Source organism: Pelobates fuscus, chromosome 3, assembly GCF_036172605.1.
Source record: "Pelobates fuscus isolate aPelFus1 chromosome 3, aPelFus1.pri, whole genome shotgun sequence".
Taxonomy (NCBI): Eukaryota; Metazoa; Chordata; class Amphibia; order Anura; family Pelobatidae; genus Pelobates; species Pelobates fuscus.
This window is the reverse complement of record NC_086319.1, coordinates 176,084,870-176,106,759: the sequence shown is the minus strand read 5'-3', so window position 1 is coordinate 176,106,759 and position 21,890 is coordinate 176,084,870. Positions and strand designations below refer to the sequence as shown.

Here is a 21,890-nt window from a genome sequence, read left to right as displayed (position 1 = left end):
CAATTTGATATGTAAAATAGACAAATCAGTACTTTGGGTTTGAAGTCCCGGATCAGCCTATTCCCCGGCTTGGTGGCAGGCTTAGGGGGTAGTGCAACATCGAGAGGCAGAGTCTGAGTAAGTACTCCCCATAGCCCCAGGCCGTCGTGAAGGCCTGCATCCTTGGGCCACGAACTTAGTTGCTCCGGTGTGAGGCAGAGTTCTTCCCTTGCAGGGGACGGCGCTGGATCCCAGTGCATGTTCGCCGCACGCGGTGTCGGATCCCCCCCGTCGGTGGCTGATGCACTGGAAGTACCTCCCTATTTGTCTTCAGCCTGGGTGGGCCCATCATGGAAGACTGCCATACTGCTGTGGAAGGAGTGCCTGGGGGGGAGGGGCGCTTGTCTCCTGCCTCTCTTCCCTCCGCTCACTTTCTTCAGCCGGAGTCTGAAGGTGAGGTGGGCAGATAGCTTGGCCCAGAAGCAGTCGAACGCCATAGCCAAGCGCTGTGATATGTGCTCACTGGTGCTCTGCGTTGTCTCGGCAGGAAGCTGTACACGTTGCTGTAGAGTGTCCGCCATCTTGAGACTAGCCGCACGATTTGTAACTTGTGGTAGTGCGGATATTGGGGTGCAGCTGTAGGCAGAGGTGGTTGCCGGAGGGGACCGGAATAACCCCCACCGGTCCAGAGGGGGACAGCAAAGCGTCGGTTGGAGAACTGGGAGAGCGGAAGTCTCACCCCAGCTCAAGCTCTGGTAGGCCTCAGGCCTTGATTGGGTCACTGCAATGCCATATGGAGTCATGAAAGGTATCCCCAGGTGCACCTTCGGCAGCTTAAGAGGTAGGTCACAGATTAGGGTCAGTGTCGGCTTATGGTCCGCAGATATCCCCGGATTTTGGACACAGATGCAGGAGCTCAGACGGAACACGTCTGATCCGAGCAGCAGGCAAGCTCGCTCCACATACTTATTTTTATTTTCTTATTATATAACTGGTGTTCATTACTGCTCTGCTAATAACTAAAGTGATCATTTACCTGTAGATACTGGTAGACGATTACAATTATGTTGTCAGAAAAAAATGTGAATGGTTGCACAGTGGAAAGGGTACAGAAAACTAAACATTATTTATATTAAAGAATAAAAAAAGATAATAAAAAAAAAATAACTGCCATGCTCCTTTTTCTTTTAAAACTTAATTTAATGTATTTAATATATGAAAAAAAAAAAAATAAATCACACAAGCAGCATTTATAATGTTCTCGCTTGCTACTAGGAGGAGTGACCAATGTTAGCAAGGATTACACAGGAAATCTAGAGAGACTATTAAGACAGTAATTTATATGGATTTACATTACAGGACACAGATATGTGTCATATCTATAAGGTAAGAGGCTCAGGGTTCTGCTATGACTAACTGCCAATGTACATCTTACTTCACCTTGGCGACCTCCGTTTATAGCACTATAGCAGTGGTAATGGCAGGAAAGAAAGGCAGTGGTGAAGACATACCTGTGAATCTTTAATGACTCATAGACACGTAAGATTGCAGATTCATATTAGTGAATCTCTGTTATGTAGATGCAACCATCATTGCTTGCTATTGTTAATTCAGAGTAGGTTTATAATGTGTGTGGATTGACATGGCATGCAGTTTAGGGCCCTGCGTTCTGTACAAATGGATTCACGCTCTCTCTCGCTCTCTACATGTATATATGATACAATTTTACATTAGACATATTATAATATAAACAGTTTTTTTTTGGAGATTTGCAGAACAGATGGACACATGTTAATTAGAGCTACAAACTGAACAATAATAACAAGTATTCTGGTTTTACACAGAAACATGTCTATGTCTGTACAGCATCACCAGATGTTTCTGTCACCAATATGATGTGGTTTGGTTGGAGTTCTCTGCAGTTTTTGGCAGACATAGCCCTGAAGTATCTGTCAATAGATGTGTGAAAAGGCAAGGTAAACCAACTGTGGCTTGATTAGCAGCTAGCTGAACAATAAAGATACAATTCTAGTATCGAGCCAGGAATGTTCTCCATATATTGCAAGTAGATCGATTTTAAATCTGTTTGAGTTTGTACTAGGGATCATACTTGGCTTCCAGCACTCACTTAGTTGTAGAGGAAGTGAGGAGCAATATCCAGTGGACGCCAAGTACTGTTCTAAAATGGTTTGACTCCTTACAATTGAGTTGCAAATTGCAATGGTTATGGTGCTTGGTTAGTGCAGTTGTTATGGTGCTTAGTTAGTCTGTCACTTCTCTTAAGGAGCAATACATATAGATAAAGAGCTGTCTGAGTCTCATTACTTCTCAAAAGAGCATATCTACACGTGTTCCTTTTCTTGTAGTAGTGTCCCCACTTTTAGAGAACTGAAAATGTTATGTAGAGGAAAGACACTTGGAAATAGTGCGTTTTCATTCAGGGAGCCTCTTTAAAATGAAAGTCAGCATTTATTTTCAGGGCTGAGTAAAATAGTTAGATTTACTCTATTTTTTTTTGGGGGGGGGGGAGTGAGGGGGTGGGAGTGGAGAGGGCATGGGGTATATCAATTTAAAGAGACACTATAGACACCTTAATGTAGTTGTTATGGTGTCTCAATACCCAGTGGCGTACACATGACCCATGGGGCCCCGGTTGAAAAATGATCCGTGGGCCGCCCCCCCGCGCTTACTCTGCGTGGGCCAGGGGACCGCAACACATGGCGGCGGGCACCTGGTCGTAAGGGTTGCAGGGCTGCGACCCTTGCGACCGCGGTATGTACGCCAGTGCATGCAGATGCACACACACTTAAAGTACCACTACAGACACCCAGATCACATCAGCTCAATTAAGTGGTCTGGGTGTCAGGTCCCTTTAGTTTTAACCCTGCAGCTGAAAACATAGCAGTTTCAGAGAAACTGCTATGTTTCACTGAGGGTTAATCCAGCCTCTAGTGGCTGTCTCACTGACAGCCGCTAGAGGCGCTTCCGTGATTCTAAGACACTGAATGTCCATAGGAAAGCATTTAGTAATGCTTTCCTATGGGCGGTTTGAATGCATGCACGGCTCTTGCCGTGCATGCGCATTCGGAGCTGAGAGGCGGAGGGATCCCCAGCGCCGAGGGCGTCCAGGCGCAGGAGAAAGGTAAGTGCTGAAGACACACACACACTCTCACGAACAGACGCATACACACTTGCTAACAGACACACACATTTACTGACAGAGACACACTCAGCGACAGACAAATACACACTCACAAAACATACACTCTCACTGACAAACACACACTCACTAACAGACATCAAACAGACTCACTAACACACACACAAACACACTCACTGACACTCACACGCTAACACTAACACACACTAACACACACACTCACTAACACACACACACTAAAACTCACACACACTAACACACACTCTCACACACACACTCACACTAACACACACACTCACACACTAACACACACACTACCACTCACAGTAACACTAACACACACACAAACTAACACACACACTAACACTCACAGTAACACTAACACTCACACATGTTTGTTTTTTTAAATTTAATCCCCCCAGCCTCCTTACCTTTTTGGAGTGCTGAGGGGATTCCCTTGGGTCCAGTGGTGCTGCTGGGCTCCTGGGCGGCCGGTCACTGGGTGGGCAGGCAGGCAGGCAGGCAGGCTGGCTGGCGCGCGAGGGAGCACTCTCCCTGGCTGAGTGCTTCCTCTTCAGCTCCCTCGCGCGTCGCGTAGGGATGCCGGCGCCGGAAGATGACGTCATCTTCCGGCTCCGGTATCAGTGCGGTGCGCGAGGGAGCTGAAGAGGAAGCACTCAGCCAGGGAGAGTGCTTCCTCGCACGCCGGCCAGCCTGCCTGCCGGGTGACAGCAGGGCCAGCCTCGGGGGGCTCTGAGGTGGCCGGCTCCTGGGCCCCCCAGGAGAAGAGGCTGGCCCAGTGGCATACATACTGAGTCGCAGGGGCGGCCGCGCCCCCTGGTGGGCCGTGCCTGGTCGCAGCCGCGACCCCTAAGACCCTGGTATGTACGCCACTGTCTATACCATGTCCCTGAGGGTATTTTGCTGTAAACACTGCCTTTCCCGAGAACTATAAAATTAGCATTATTTGATTTGTGTACCACGTTTGAATTAGTGTAGGACCCACTGATATTGGGGTACTGTAAAGTAGTGGTAGGCTTGACACAGTATGGCCATATGGTGGAACTTAATTCCCATATTTGTTTGCTGAGGTGATTTTGAGTAGCCTTATAGAATTTAGAAATGTATTTTATGAGTCCGCTGTTCCTTAATCTGTATTACCGTAATCTGTTTTATGATGTTCTTTGCTCTTATTTATTCCCTTATTTGCACTAAAGTATTATTTAACGTGCCTTTCATTACTTTATTTTCCAGTTCCATGTGGTTCACAACTGTGTCACTCAAGTAAAAATAAGGGCAAAAGTGTATCTTTTTTCTTCCAAAATGTTTTCTGTAACTGTAAGAGTGGCTGAACCTCTGAAACAGGTTAGATGCTTTCATGAGCTTCCCTTCTGTTCAAGGACTAAAAAATCATTCAAACTGGGAATATGCTTTTTCCCCCTAGTAATATTAGTAATGTGTCCTGTTTTGTGAATGTTATCAGTGGTAAAATCCAGTGTAAACAAATGAGCAGAAAAATCTAAAAAGAAGTATAAAAATTGATGGAAAAAGATCATTATGGCACAATACAGAAATAATGAGAAAAAAAGTTTAAAATGTATAACGGTGGGGGGCGGAGCCTGGCAGCCATCCTGATCAGACGCCATCTCAGCTTGCTCTCCTGAAAACCAGATCAAATCTGCAGATTAGGGGGGCGGGGCCTGACCGCCGGTCGGATCAGACATGCTTTGTCTGAGCTCCTGCTTCTGAGCTGAAAAACTGAGCTAACGGCGGGCCCCAAGCAGCTACCGACCCAGAATTGCGATCATAGCACTACAAAGGCGACAGTGCTCCAGGGGATACCCAATAGGACCCACGGCACCAAAGTAACCCGAATAAGGCCTGAGGCCTACGAGCTTGAGCTCGGGTGAGACGGCCGCTCACCCGGCTCTCTGACCGGCGCTCTGCCTCCCCCCTCCCCTTTGGACCAGGGGGGTCATCCCGGTCTCTAAGGGCGACCTCCATGATATGCCGCGGCACCTCCACTCCGGCCCCGCCAAACATGCAGGTCGGGGCGGTATACCCCAAGATGGCCGACAGCCGCCTCTCCTGTGCCGGAAACGATACCTGACACCGGCCGCACACATTGAGCATCCGATGCAGCAGGTGACGATTAACCACCAGGCAGCCCCCCACAGGGGAAGAACTCGGCCTCCCACGGGAGCAACCTGGTCTGCGACCACGAGGTGCAGGCCTCAACGCCGGCCCAATGCTACATGGGAGGTGTACCAAGACCCTGCTCATGCCGCCACGCCACCCCCATGCCTGAAATAAAGCCGAGGCATGGACCAAACCGGGACTCTTAATCTAAAACAGCGAGGAAAGATGGCAGGACTACCCACACGCTGGACTTAACTTTTTCAACAAACTCCCAGCCTACCTTGCCACTCCTGCGCGGGCAGCCGCAGGGAGAACTTTGCACCAGATAATACAGAGACTTAAGTATTACCCTGCCTGCATGTTATATTTTATAAGTCTACACTTAGCACACACATTTGCACTACATGGGAAGTAAAGCTAAGCGGGTTGGGTGGGCTGACTACACCTGAGGCACACGCCAATCAGTCGCACAACCACAAGCAAATACAAGCGAGCCGCACCCACTACCAAGCTGACAAGGGGGACACTAAACCGACCTGTTCGCAACATCAGTGAATGCGGGGGCGGAGGGACCACAGTACCGTAGGTGTGTCGACATATTGAGGCATGGACAACCAGCACACACCCGACCACACTCAGCATGCACAGCCTAGTATGAAATACACGCCTGCCCAATGGTCAGCCCGAGGACCTCCAAAGGGATAACCACGACCTGACACATGCTACTACTGTCAAGCACAGTTGACTAAAGACACAAACCGGGTGACACCAACGTGACTACTCATAATACATATAAGAACCCAGCCTGCACCACTTGCAAGTAGCATGCTCACTTTAGAGTATGTCTATAGAGAAAAGCACGACAAACGCATCACTTTCTCATTGTTTGATTTATCATTGATTTTTCGTTGTTTCCTCATTAGTTCACAAGCTTGTTGAATCCATCATACTGACTCAAGCCAATTACATAAATGTACCTTAAAACAGATCGACAATAGCTTGTTCACTATATTGTTACCTCCTTTACTTTAAAATGTATGCTAATTAAGCGACGACACTCTACATAAACACTTTTAAGCCACTGTTACTAATCGACAAAATAATTAATTATGACAAATATAGTTATCCAGCTTGTACCTAGCATGTACTACTAACCAAAAAAACTGTGCATATAACCTGAATGCTGTACAGCAGTTAACGAATATGTGTTTTTTCTTCAACTGTTTGCAAATGCTGCTGTGGCATTGTTGACATACGAATGTTATTTCACGCACACCAAAATTAAAGAATTAAAATAAAATCATTAAAAAAAAAAATCTGCAGATTATTTCCCTCACCAGATCCCATCCTACCCCACAAAGCACTCTCTCTATATCAAGAAGGCGCATTGATTGATGCCTTTCTTTCAGGAACCCAAGCAGCGCAAGCAGAGACACAAATACGTGGCCTACGGCGCACCGCCACTTCTAGGCCTTGAGGCATTCCTTGGTGGGTTGGGAGAGGGATGCAGTTATCCAGAGCACTCCCCACCTAACACGGCCACTTGCACACCTACTATATGCCGCCACACCCAAAAACTCACTGCCTGCTCCAGCACACAAGGTAGGGACTTGGGAGAGATGTTGCTGAGGCCCGCACAACCAGACCCAGCACAAGCGGAACACCAGCCCAACGCTGCTCCAGCCTCAGAACCAAAAGGTGGGAAGCCTGTACCACAAAGGCCCCTCAGGCCGAATATACCTTACCTCCTGAATCCCCAGAAGACTCAGCTCCCACCACTAAAGGGGACCTAAAAGCACTCCTGGTCAATATACAAAAGTTGTTAGCAGCTGATGTTGCACTAGTCAAAATGGACATACAACATGTTACTGACGGCGTCAAAACCACGGAGAAAGACATTACTAATGTCCACAACACTGTATACACCCTTAATCACTCAGTCCAACTACTCCAAGCAGAGCAGCAAGTGTTAGCTGCCCAAATAATGTCCCTCGAAGACAAGCAACGTCGGACACACATTAAAATTTGCGGTGTCCCCACTACAGTCTCGACTGAAGAAATGCTGCACTATATTCAACACCTACTTTCCTCAATATTGTCACAGATGATTGCTAAGAGAATCATCCTGGATGGGATCTATCGAGTGACAGGCTCAGTCCTTATTATACCCAATACACTCCGGGATGTAATACTGTGCTGTGGTGCACAACAAAATACAGATAATGTCAGCCCTGAACGGTAAAATACCACTGGCCTTCGAAGACTCCCAGCTTTTATTCTTTCAAGACCTCACCAGAGCCACTCTACTCTTTTGGACCAGTGACGACCTCTCTGATAAAAGCTGGAATACCATACAGATGGGTTAACACTGGCTCTTTACTTATCCATCGTAACGGGACTGCTTAAAACCTCACATTGAAGCATCTGAATTCAATAGGACTGCAAAATTTACCAGAAAACTGGAACCCTGATGACACCACTAGTGGCCTGATGACAAGAGGCCCACAGACTCTAAATACCTGAAACTAACTAGGGACTGTGACAACCAAATATGTTGCCCAAAATTTAGATTTTACTAACAAATTTATGATTTAGATCTTCATATGTTTATGTTTTCTTTAGTTTATTTATTTTTACCCTTTTGTCTATCATTTTTAGTAATATTTACGTTGAGACCCTATTCTCTCAACAACACTGAGAGTACCAGGTACCCTGCAGGGTTTAACTACCTTCAACAGAGGTTGATAATTCCTCTACTACCAACAGATTGATGGCGTATACCTTAACTAGCCCTCCCCCACAGCCCCCATGGTTAGGGTTAACAGCTATGATGCCAAATTATTTTCACTGTGTCTCTGAGTAGTGCCCACACATAGCAATCCAACCTGACCAGACATACTATGCACAGCATTCAGTCGACTAGCAAACACAGAGCATAAATGTGTGCAAAAGCAAGCTAGTTCACCTGTGCAAGTTAGATGCCTAACACTTCTCCTTGCATCATGGATCAACCCATTGAGCATACTCAATTTCCCACATTTGGAGTATTCTAGGGGCATAGCATGCACCTCTCTTCAACTTTGTTAATACTATGCCTACCCCGGGTCTGTTACCTCACCTGTTAGTAATAAAAAAAAGTGCTTAATACCCTCATGTAAATGTTTTTCTTTTTGCTGTTAACCACAGTGTTCCACAAGAAAAACATCATTAACCTTGTACTTCTTTTGCCGTGTGAAATTGATGATCTTGTTGAAATGACAAACCAAGCACGAAAAATACTTTTTTTTTTAAATGTATAAAGGTGGTGTAACAGTTTTATATATAATAAAATGGCACGAATGTGATTTGGGAATGTGATCAAATTTAGACATAACCCACAATATTATACAGTCTGAACTCACCCTCTGGCGATGTTCTATAGCATAGCTGGTTAAATTGGAGTGTCTATCTTCTCTGATATATCCGCATTTTCTTTCTTCAACATTCAAATGTTCAGCTCTATAGATGATGTGTTTATTTCCCTCTCCTAACAGTGGTTCCACAATGTAGCTTAGGTTGTTGTTTAGTGTTATTAGTCCCCTGTAGACACAACACAGTTTGCAGCATCACTAGTAGTATACTTTAAGAAAGGTAAAGCATAAATTGCTTCTATTTTAGTAAATACTTTATAGAAAAGACTGCCTAGTGAACAATTAGAGATATTATGGGCAGTGATAAATAATAGTTGTCAGGTCCTCTTGCAACAATAGCTTGCTTGGGTTGTGAGATAATTAAAATATTTTGGGGGGTGTAAACAAAATGATAGTTAATAGTATCAAACAGAAGTAGACCAAAGAACAATAATGGTATTTACAATATGGCAAGAGCGGGTCATCTACTCACTTTATTCCCAAGCAGGTGCTAATAACAACACTGGACTCCATCTCTCCAAGAACAAAACCTTGATAGTAACAATGTTCCTAAAAAACAGTCAAAAAGCATATTTAATTATTCACTGTTTTGAGATTAACAGACTCAAAATCAGGGGTGCCCAAAATGTAGATCCCGGATATTTTAAAACTACAGTTTGCATGATGCTTTGTCATTCTAAAGACATGCAAAGTATCATGGGAGTTGTAGTTCTATAATATTTGGGGATCTACCTGTTGGACACCCCTACTCTAAATCATCATAGTTCATCTAAATCATCATCTATTCAGAATGAATTATCATAAAAGTACCTTTCTTAACCAAAGAATTCTGTTCATAAGCAGCCATATAACAAATCATTTAAACACAAAATAATATATATAGACCAACCAGGTGCGGTATGTGAGCAATCAATACAAAAAGGTAATTACCCTTTTGGATACAAGGTATAGCAGAAGGATTCCTCTCAATCCTCAAACACAAATAACAAACAACCGGATATACCTGAAAACATAAAATGGAGAAAAAACTTATAGGATAATAACTTTACAAAAAACCCAGAATTCAAGGTTACATTCACAAAGTCACAGAAAATTCAGGCTCCTCAATAGTCTGTGGGTTACTATACATACTTATATATATATTTTTCTCCCCCCCTTTTTTTGCTAAGTGTCTCCAGACTCCCCCTCTAGTGTCTGAGTCTCTAGAGGAAACCTACCTCTCCCTGCGACAAGACTCCGGTAAATATGTGGCGCCACACGCAAAAAACGCAATCAGGCCCCTCAGCTGAGCACCCAGACATTGGAGCCATGCTCCAGCGGCAGGCACAACCAAAGATGGCCGCCGCAGAGGCCCCAGCCCCACCATCACAACCCCACTCGGGGACCCATCCTACCACTCAGCCCAGACCTGACCCAATACAGGTCCAAGTACCATCACTGGTGACCCCAGATGACAACTCCCTAGCAACAAAAAGGGACTTACAAAACTGGGTGCAAGACATACAGAAAATGCTCTCTGCTGACATAGGGATCCTCAAGGCTGACATGCAAAATGTTACAGACCGCGTCAAGGCGACAGAGGATGAAATAATGGACATCCACAACAGTCTGTCCAACATGAAGGATCATATGCAACATCTACACACAGCGCAACAAACACTCACGCTGCAGATGTCCACCCAGGAAGACCGCGCACGACGTAACCACATTAAAATTTGCTGTATACTAGGCGACATAACGGCAGACGAACTGCCACACTACACAAGGAGACTCCTGGCCACCATTTTGCCCCCGGCGACAGCCCGGAAAATCACCCTGGACGGGATATATCGCCTCCCGACTCCATCGAATGCACCTGCCGACGATGCCAGAGACGTAATCCTCCGCTGCTCCACATCTTATGACAAGACTCAAATCATGACAGCGCTTCGAGGTAAAACACCTCTCACATTTGAGAATTCACATTTATCCTTCTTTCAAGACCTAACCCGAGCCACACTCCAGTGGCGAAAGTCTCTGAACCACCTTACCAACCAGCTACAAACCAAAGGGATACAATACCGCTGGGGACTACCAAGATTCCTCACAATCACCCACGCCGGAACTGTCCACAAGATCTCCACTGGGGCAGACGTCCCCGCTCTGATGTCCAAACTAGGACTCACACCTACATCCACAGAGTCACCGCAGCAGACCACCTCCTGGAACCCTGACACCTCAGTGCCTTTTGTCCCATGGGCAACAACATCCCTAGACTCAGCTACATGACTGGACTCAAAGACAACCAAACCTAAGGCAGCAACGAGAGCTGCAGCACAGTTTCTACTGTTCATGTTTTGTGTTACCATTTAATGCTGATGCATGTTCACTATAGGAGAGGCCAACATAGAACCCAGGCCCCCAGAGAAGGTATTACTAACTGTCACGGGCAGTCCCTGACCACCTCTTGGAGCCAAATTTGTAAGCACCACAAGCAGCTGACTACATAAATAAGTACACCGCAGACAGCTACTCCGTCAACCCCTCCCCCCCCCGCTACCCCCTTGGTTAGGGGTAACCACAACCCCACAAATGTCCTAGACACCACATAAATAGCGCCAACAACCTGGGACACACATACACAGGTACATGTGGGCCCACTCACACAAGAGAGACCATACAAAACATCCAAAATCCCCGCCTGGAGCATTAGGGACCCGCAGCAAGCAACCCATAGACACCAACAGTCAAAAGGATCCACCCTACACCAGGAACATGAGCAAACACACTGACGCCTAAAGCTCCCAACTAGTAATATACAGCAATACATCTCCATAAGGGGACACGGTAGTGCCTACATATATGTCTCTACTTCAGTAGATAGTTTAACTTGTTAATTTTTGTTCAACTTTCAATGTCGTAATGTGGCATGTGCTTCATGACTGCCGACCTCTACACATAACCACCTTACCACATACGGCATGTCTAACCTGTAGCCTACTCCCATAAAAAGAGGCTGGACCGCATATGTATGAAAACATGTCCGATATCACGTTGTTACAACTGCAATTGTCTTATGTACCATGCATATTTTTTGATAATTCTGTTAACTCTTATGCCTCACAAATAAAAAGAGAATTAAAAAAAGTATATATGCTGATGTTTTTGCCTTCAGTACCTGTGGAGACTCTTGTCACTTTTATTACTAAGACCAGCACTGGGGACCACGGGATTATTCTCATGGGCTTTTAACCTACTTATACTTTGTAAGTGTAACCATTAAAGCAGGCGTTTTTACTTTTTATGCTTCTTTCAATTATTTTCACATAAACCTTTGGAACCTGAATACCATTGAATCTGGTGGTACCTACAGACTATTGATTAGCCTGAATATTCTGTGACTTTGTGAATGTAACCTTGAATTCTGGGGGTTTTGTAAATTGCGTTTTTGTCCTATGAGTTTTTTCTCTATGTTTTTAGCTATATCCGGTTGTTTGTTATATAACAAATCATGTATTTCACTCTAAATTCACTATGCTTACTCAGTACAATTAGATGTACCATGGACATGGACAAATCTGAAAACGAAATGAATACATACTTTATTATTTATTTTTATTTTTTACTAGCCTTTATTAGCATAATGCTTGATCTAGTACCTAATTGGTATTTTAGAATTCTTTGACACAATACCCTGCTTGCAAACTAGCAAACTAGTATACACTGTGTCTATAGAGTCTAAAAGTTGTCTCAGTCTGTATAACACAATACGTCTTAATAAGTGGCCATTAATATTTTTATATCAATCACTAGAGTTAGACTCATGTAAAGGACACATGTGTTCATTCATTAAGTGTTCCTTTTATCTTATGAGGCACATAATACATCCTCCTGTGTTATTCCATGGATTCTGTAGAGACAGTGAGGTACTGTCCAGCCTTTGATGAGTAAGACCCATAAGATCCCACATCAAGACATAGCTTTTTACCAGGCAGATAAATCAGAAACTTTGATGACTGTCTTGCTAATTTGGTTGTGAGTTTGAATTTGCCCTGGTTCACATCCAGACAATGAACATAGGGATCTTTCTCATCAACATTCTTCTTGATATACCCTAATTTCCTCTTGCCTGCTCCCTCATCTGAGCTTCCTTGTATAAAGGGCTATAGGCATTAGCTAATTGGGTGAGATTTAACCATTTAATGGCTAGTGTCCATTCTCTCTCAGTGTATTTAACCCCTTAAGGACACACGACATGTGTGACATGTCATGATTCCCTTTTATTCCAGAAGTTTGGTCCTTAAGGGGTTAAAGACATTAAATATAGGGAGGCTGAGGCTCAGATAGACACAAAGAGATCTATGTATAGACGTGATTTTGCCAGAGACTTTTCATAGCTCACAGAGCCATAAAATGCACCAATATATCAGTCAGTTCTCGTGACAATATTATTAATAGACTTGGATCTTTTCCAACCTTTGATAATATGTTTCTATGTAAAGGGATTGATTATGTCTCAACATGGACCCGCAATATTGATAATCCTATGAGAAAAGTCCAACTTAAGGGGCAATTCCAGCATTTTAATAGTCTAGCACAGTGGAAACCTTTGGCCTTACAGATGTTGTGGACTACATTTATCCTGATGCTTTGCCGTTATTATGACTGTAGGAGCATCATTGGAAATGTAGTCCACAACATCGGGAGTGTCAAAGGTTGCCTACTCCTGGAACCTAGCACCTGGACTCCACCATCTCAGCTCCATCTCAATAATTGATAAATAATTCTATACTTTGCTCTTGGTAGTCAGCATAGAGAAAACCAGACATAAAACAGGAGAAATGAAGAAATGTTTTTATTTGTTCTCTTCACTTGCAATTTTTAAATTGGCTTTGTCTTGTCAGAACTAGGCTATAATGTAATTTTCTAAATTATAAATATACATTTAAAAGAAAACAGAGCATAACATGCAAAAAGTAAATAGACTTATAGACTTACTTATTATACAGTATTTTCACTTTTTTATTCATGAGTATGAAGTGACTGTTGTATATTCTAACACGTTGGTTAATGTTTAAATTCAATACACTGGAGCATATACTCTCATGGTGTATTTACTCCAAAGATTGAAATGTCAGAAAACATTGAAAGAGACAAGGTGTGATCCATTTGGCAGATGACTTGACAGAACTGTATTTACTAGACACTTTGTCATGAAGGGTTAATTAGCTGGGGGGAGCAGTGGTGTAAATGTGAAGATTGTAGTACAAAACATGCTTTACGTTTCCTTTCCAGCAACACTGCCATTGTTCTGGTGGTATAACAGTTGGGGCAGTAGGATTAAACCCTCCATTGACACAGCTCTGCTTCCAGTTTCCTCATTACATTTGCACGTAGGGACTGAAAAGGTGTAAGGAAAGTGATGTGATGGTAGAGGATTATAACCAGAAGTGGGAAACCTCAAGAAAATATTCATGTATGGATGACCCCACTTCATCTTGTTCCACCTCTAGGTTGCATGTGGGTTATTGGATGGTTTTCACATTTCTGTACTACAGACAGAACTAGCCAGCATGTGCTCTACCTCACTTGGTATCTTGTCAAGTCTTTTTTTGACTTTTTATTTGAGTAAGACTATAAGAAATGCTTCCAGTGCTCACCTACTGGAAATGTGTGGTTGAACTTTGTGAGGAAACAAAACAGACCTCGGGGAAGCTACCCTTTCCTTTTGTTAACATAACTTGTTCTGAACAAGACACTCATGGAAAAAGAACATGAGACATCCAATCTGAACATAGTGTTTATTGTGGGTAGAAACAGAAAAGCAAAATACATACTTTACAGAAAGCCAGGAGAATGTATAATTCCGGATGTCCTGCTTTTTAGCTACAGCAATGTTTTGATCAAGGGGAGAGCTGGTGCTAATTACTCACTATTGTGAATTTACTGTTTGCCAAAATAAATCTTCAGTTAAATGTGCTGAACAGATTTCAGATTTAAAGCATCGGAGAGAGGAAGGAAGCGTGCCAGGCGTAACATCTGCTGCTAAACAGTGTCTGCATAGCCAGATAATCACTGTACATGTGCTAGGGCGTTATAGGAATTATTTACTAAACACAAGTACCTCATTAACAGTGTCCAAAGGGAACTATAATGGAGAAAATAAAAAATAAAGGGAGACTAAAGAAACCCAGACCATTTCAACTCAATGAAGTGTCCTGGGTCCTTGTCCCACTCTTTTCAAGCCTACATTACAGGGTTATCAGGGGTTTTCTGAGCCTGGAGCTTTAGCTCTGGCTGTGATGTGGTCATCCATGCAAAGAAACTCATTAAGTGATCTGCACCCAATATTGGTACAGACCACCATGTTCCCCCAGTGAACAACCATGGAACCACTTTCTTAGTGTTCCCTTGAGTGGACCTCTAGGACTACACCGAAAAAGCACGCAGGAGAGGACATTGAAAAATCTACCCAACACACTCCCTACAAACTCACACATAAACAACACTCAGACATCTCCACACAAAATGTAGCCTCCACATACACAACACTCAATGGCACACAAAGACACACTCAGTACTCCCTCCACATACAGCTTCAGATGGAGATGCTGAAGTTTCCTCATAGAGATACATTGATTCAATGCATCTCTATGAGGAGGTCCTGATTGGCCAAAATGGCATTTGGACCCGCCCCTGCAGATTTTAGCCAATCCAATGCTTTCCCAATCGTTACCTTTTGGAAAGCATTGGATTGGCTAAAAATCGGCTGTTTTGATAATGTCACAAAGGGGGCGGAGCCCGTGCCAGCAGCCCACGTGGCTCTGGAAATACTTTTATCGGAGGTTAAGGGGGGGCAAGCCACCTAAATGGTGGGTTAAACACTATAGGGTCAGGAATACATGTTTGTGTTCCTGACGCTGTAGTGATCCTTTAATAAATACTATGTTACTATGTTTCAAAAGAAGAAAGAACTACTAGTAGCTAGTTCAGCCTCAGGAGGTTAGAGAATAAGGAGCCGAATTTTACATAGACATGTAAAACAGTTAGCATATTCTATGTTAGCACCTCGCTTCTGTCATTGATAAATAATTTTGAAACGCTAACTAGTATCTGCATCAACACATTTACCTTTGTTAGTGCTCTTTGAAGAGACAAACAAATCATCTAAGGTGAATAATATTAAATGGGAACCATTGTTTCTCTAAAATTACACTATTGAATAAAACATGAAAATCACTGATTTAGAATTTTTGGTTTTCATGTAACGCTTTGTTTTCTTTTAAATGTATATCAAAGATTTAGCAAATTCCATCACAAATTGGTTCATCCTGGCACAGCCAAGGCACACATTGCAAATGAGGAGGAGAAATAGAAACAATCACTATTATTAGTGATTAGAGTGTTACTTGTTAGGAATTAAAAGTTTTATTTCAAATTTAACACCAAAATAGCTAAACTAGGGGAAAAAATCTCCAATCCAGCTAGGTTTACAATTTAAATGTCACGTTAAATTTCATTCAGTTCACACTTTAGTGAATGACCCCCTAGGTATTATTTATCTCATTTATGCTTTCTTTATTCTGACTGTTAGGCTCATAACAATAATTGGTATGGAGTTAAGATGGATACACCCAGTTGCAAGATAAAGACATTTTGAATTCTATATGTACATGGCTCCTCACTAACATGAGAATTAAAGGTATGTTTACAATTCAAAGCCATAGAAGCCAAGCTGAAAATATTTGCTAAGACATCTATGCTTTGACAGAATATAAGACACTGTGAAAGAAGACAGACAGAATCCATACGGTCACCAATAGCCTCTCATACCGTCATGTTTGGCATCCGGACAATAGGCCTATCACTCGGGCTGTAATAGGTTTCAATGTAATTTGGATTAATGAGTTCCCTGCAGAGAAAAGAGAGGGAAACAAAGTGTAAAAATAAAACTCTATGTCCAAAAATGCAGATTATGTTTCTTCATATAATTTATTGTTGCAAAAAAAATGCAATTCCTAAACTTTGCACAAAGATTTCCTAAGCCCTAAAACTTACATTACACGAACTGCAAAGTCATCTTCATTATGCCCAATATTTAATTCCTTGTTAGAGTTAGGCATTTTGCAATCAAATACTTCTCACCAAAAAATACTGAAAGTACATCTTAAGCCCAAAGCTTCTCATAGAGATGGTTTTATTGAGCTTTAGGGATTTAAAGAAAAAAAAAATCATACTTTAGGCTGTATTAACTTGAGTTACGTTATAGCTAAACAATTTCAGTATATACCCCAGGAGAGAGACGGTTTTCTCTCTCTATATATATATCTCTGTCTATCATGGCATCTCCTATGCCCCAGTATTCATCAAAAGGCCTGATGATTTGCCTAATTTCTTTCTCTATCCCAATAGTGCTGGAAGTGGAGGGAAGAGTTAAGTGGTAAGGATCCCAGCAGGAAAGATCACAACGGTATCTAATAATTACTGAATGTTGTTACAGGTTTGTATGTTTTCACGTCAGGTTGCATTCTGATCATCGGCCTTTTTTAATTGTGGCTGAGATACACCAGCTAATACATATCAAATTGGAGTTGCAAAAAAACAATATGAAATTCTAATAAAACATCCTCTTAAGGTTACCGCAAGATGTTCAATCAGCCTTACTATTACAAGCCGTGTTTACCTGTTACATAGGCATTACTTAGTATTTTCTGAGGGGAAATGAAGATATTCACAGTAACTGAAAGTCAAAGTTCCAGACTGTTCGATGTTTGCAAACCACACTCAGAATTAATCCAAATAGGATTCAAATTGGAGTCCATCCAAATTAATCAGCTATGGTCTCAAATGAAACTCAATAAAAAGTCAGCAGTTTCCCTGTCACAATAAAACAAATCATACAAACAGTCAGCAGAAAATGCATAAAAAATCAAGCAATATAAAAAGCAGTATAAATAAAATAAAACCGAAGTTACTTGGACCCTAAATTATCTACTGACAATGGTCCCCAATATATCAGATTACAGACATTGGTGAAAGGGTAAATAAAAATGTCCCAGTCATCCTCTAGATACTTTTTATTGACCACACACCACAAATGGTGTGAGGAAAGTGGGGACTATTCAGCCATGTGTCCAATTATTAATAAAGGTTTTATTAGTGAGTGTAACAAATGCTAGTATCGCCTATTTCCTCCCGAACAGCTAGAGCCTGAGTGATTATAGCTCGCAGTTCGGGTGTTGGTTTGAACAATTATCCATACGAATGTCAGCTACCCAAGTGAATTCTCCCAGCAAAGTAGACAGGTACCCAAATATCAGCCGAAACTAGATGAAGAATGATTTTAATGGTACTCCCACATGGACCTTATTGCAGACTCCAACACAATGTTATACACCAATCACAACCGGGCTACAAAGTATAACACTCTCATAATAAACATACAATCCCTCCTCTCTGCCTGGGAGATTTTAGGGTCAGATACTGTAATAACTCAATTATCTCAAGGCAGAAAAAACACCTTTTCCCCAAAACTTCAAAAGTACCCAGAACACATACAATTTTCATAAATATTACATCCCCAGATAGCCCTGATCTGGGTGACCAACATACCCAAAATTCACCCAGATCAGTCCAGGGGTTTAAGAGTGATTTCTTCAATGTGATTACATAGCAACCTTTGTTAATTACTGCAAAAGTCACCCAGGCCACTTTCTCTTCATAAAGTGGTCTGAATACAGTGGTCTTGTTGTTTTAACTATGCAATGTAAAACATTACAGTTTTGTAGGAAATTGCAGGGTCAAATACACCTCTATTGGCCCACATCCAATAGAGGTGCTTTGTATATCAGAAACAGGGCCTTAACCACCTAAATTAGAACAGTTTGGAGGCCTGCTCTCAAAGTTTAACCTTTTTAATACCATGTGTATACATGAGTGTTAAAGGTATGTGTACCTCATCATTGTGTATACATGATTGATACCACTGCAAAAGCACTTTTATTAATGATGAAGGAATTTTGTTTGCAAAATATGCACTTTTTACATAAGTGCACCTCACTTGTGAGCTGCAAGTTTTAGCTGAACCTCAAGCATCATCTCCAACTGATGCTTCATCAAGGGCACATACATGGGGAGAAAGGTAAGTAAATGTTTATCACTGTATGTGCAGTATCGGAGAGAAAGGTAAGTAAATGTTTATCACTGTATGTGCAGTGCCGGAGAGAAAGGTAAGTAAATGTTTATCACTGTATGTGCTGTGTTGAAGAGAAAGGTAAGTAAATGTGTATCACTGAATATGCAGTGCTGGAGAGAAAGGTAAGTAAATGTGTATCACTGTATGTGCAGTGCTGAAGAGAAAGTTAAGTAAATGTGTATCACTGTATGTGCAGTGCTGAAGAGAAAGGTAAGTAAATGTGTATCACTGTATGTGCAGAGCCGGAGAGAAAGGTAAGTAAATGTGTATCACTGTATGTGCAGAGCCGGAGAGAAAGGTAAGTAAATGTTTATCACTGTATGTGCAGTATCAGAGAGAAAGGTAAGTAAATGTTTATCACTGTATGTGCTGTGTTGAAGAGAAAGGTAAGTAAATGTGTATCACTGAATATGCAGTGCTGGAGAGAAAGGTAAGTAAATGTGTATCACTGTATGTGCAGTGCTGAAGAGAAAGGTAAGTAAATGTGTATCACCGTATGTGCAGTGCTGGAGAGAAAGAAAAGTAAATGTATCACTGTATGTGCTGTGCTGGAGAGAAAGGTAAATAAATGTTTATCACTGTATGTGCAGTGATGGAGAGAAAGGTAAGTAAATGTGTATCACTGTATGTGCAGTGCTGAAAAGAAAGATAAGTAAGTGTATCGCTGTATGTGCTGTGCTGGAGAGAAAGGTAAGTAGATGTGTATCACTGTATGTGCAGTGCTCAAGCAGCTGCTGGAGATCCTGACGGCAGTGATGCAGCTTAAAAATCAATGTATATATGTATCTCTGTGTGATTGTGTTTCCCTATTGTGTGTTTCTAGTTGTGTCTATGTTTATCCTTGTGTGTTTATGAAGCTACAACATATAAAAACATACGAGAAGCAACATTGGTGATATAACATATATGATATTGTGGTTACAATATTGCTGTATAATCGGGGAAATAATATGGTGCACATACTTCAGGGACATGACAACATATGGATCAATGTGGAATTATATGGGGCAAAGTGATGATATAAGAAATGTTACCATATGACTGAAATAAGGTGCTGATTGCTTTGTTGGATGTTATAAAACACATGAGAGGATTATGATATAAGTGTCAGGATGCTGAAAGATCCTCAGGAAGGTACAAGTCAGCAATCTAACCAATGGTAAGAAAGGATAAATAACGCCAAAGATAGACAGAACAAAGTCAATGTGAGCTGGGTCTATTACACCTGAACGTTGGAACTCAGAAATAATGGGCAAGGGATAGTCAGAGTCAGTAGCAAGCTGGGTCTGGTAAACAGAACTACTAGAACAGCAATCAGGCTTAAGGACAAGCCATATCAGACACCAACTAATTGAGCAACTGGTTAAAATGCTTAAGGATCTAAAAACCACGAGAGGGCAGTGGTCTAGAATAAATTTAGTGCGGGTTTAAATAGGGCTAGGTCACTTGTTTCATATATGCTTTAGTTTTGTGCATGCTCCGAGCAGGACGTAAACTAATTAAGATAAATGGTGTGAAGAATGTGGCTTACATATCAAGAATGGAGATATCGTAACATGCAAACCTAAAGGAAACAGTAAAAGTGTGGCCTTAGAATGGCCGTTCTAGTGCCTAAGACAGATAAATGAAATGTCTACAAGCAGACAGACAGGCCAGGGTCAGAATAACAAAGATAAACAGTATCAATAGTCAGGCAAAAGGACAGGATAACAGAGAGAAAGAATGACCAAACAAGCCGAGATCAGAAAACAGTAAATCCAATACACAGTATAAACACACTCTCGGGTAACATGAACCACTACAGGGCAAGAAAACATGGACGATTAGGAACTATATATACCCAATACTGGGTTGGGGTTGGTTACAGACAGCCATGATGTCATAAGTGTGTAAACATCATCAAAAAGCGGCACATAGACTGACATTGTAAAAGGAGACCAATGGAAGGGTTCCATGTCATATATGATGTCATAATGAGGCACTAGGAAGCTATGGATGAGTGGGTGTGCATCAGAACACAAAAGAGACATAATTTCTGTGATCGCATGGCACTGAGAGGGACAGGTATTGTGACATTAACCCTCCTCCAGTAGCACCCCATGGGTAGACAGAACCAGGACGTGAAGGAAATCTATCATGGAACTTATGAAGCAGGACCGGATCATGGATATCAGAAGCCGGAACCCAAGAACGTTCTTGTGGGCCATAACCCTTCCAGTGTACTAAGTACTGAAGGGAATACCAATTGTAATGTGGAAGAAACAGGATGGGAAGGAACCTGGACTGCCAACTAAGGAGACTGATCCTCAGGTTGGAGACAGGCTATCCTAGAGAGGATAGTTGAGCACGTTTGCACAAATTGATCCATCCTGTGATCCATATGTTCCATTCGTGCTTTGCAGGAAGCAATCTCTTGCCCTACGTTTGCAGGGTCCATGGCCCTGCTGATATGTCAGGAGTGGAGATACAATAACATGCAAACCTAAAGAACACAGTAAAGGAACGCGTACCAGTCCTTAGAGTGCATTACATAATTAATCTGCACTATGAATATATATATATACATAATGTATATAACACTGTACATTATATATCATTATATATACAGTTTCTCACAAAAGTGACCCTCACATTTTTGTAAATATTTTATTATATCTTTTCATGTGACAACACTGAAGAAATTACACTCTGCTACAATGTAAAGTAGTAAGTGTGCAGCCTATATAACAGTGTGAATTTGCTGTCCCATCAAAATAACTCAACACACATTCATTAATGTCTAAACCGTTGGCAACAAAAGTGAGTACACCCCTAAGTGGAAATGTCCAAATTTCATTCATACATACATTAATTTTGCATTAAATATATTCACAATGCTCTTACAACAGATTAATTAAATACACTTTAGTTCATTTAGCACAAGCACTATTTAATTTGTCTCGCATGTTGAAATGAGTGTAGGATCCACTGATATTGGGGTACTATGGCGTAGTGTTGGGCTTAACACAATATGGCCATATGATGGAAC

At 42.0% G+C, this 21,890-nt stretch overlaps 1 protein-coding gene across 2 annotated transcripts in view; it reads right to left on the bottom strand.

Moving 5' to 3' along the window:
* Positions 1 to 21,890, bottom strand: part of ADAM19 (ADAM metallopeptidase domain 19) — a 100,838-nt gene that overhangs the window by 56,428 nt on the left and 22,520 nt on the right. The window contains exons 4-6 of one of the 2 annotated variants that reach the window (XM_063447755.1): positions 16,501 to 16,579; positions 9,161 to 9,237; positions 8,680 to 8,857 (exon numbers count right to left, since the gene is read on the bottom strand). In XM_063447755.1, the coding sequence (XP_063303825.1) occupies positions 8,680 to 8,857; positions 9,161 to 9,237; positions 16,501 to 16,579 (334 nt within the window). The remainder of the gene's footprint in view (positions 1 to 8,679; positions 8,858 to 9,160; positions 9,238 to 16,500; positions 16,580 to 21,890) is intronic. The other variant, XM_063447756.1, reaches the window with a different exon arrangement.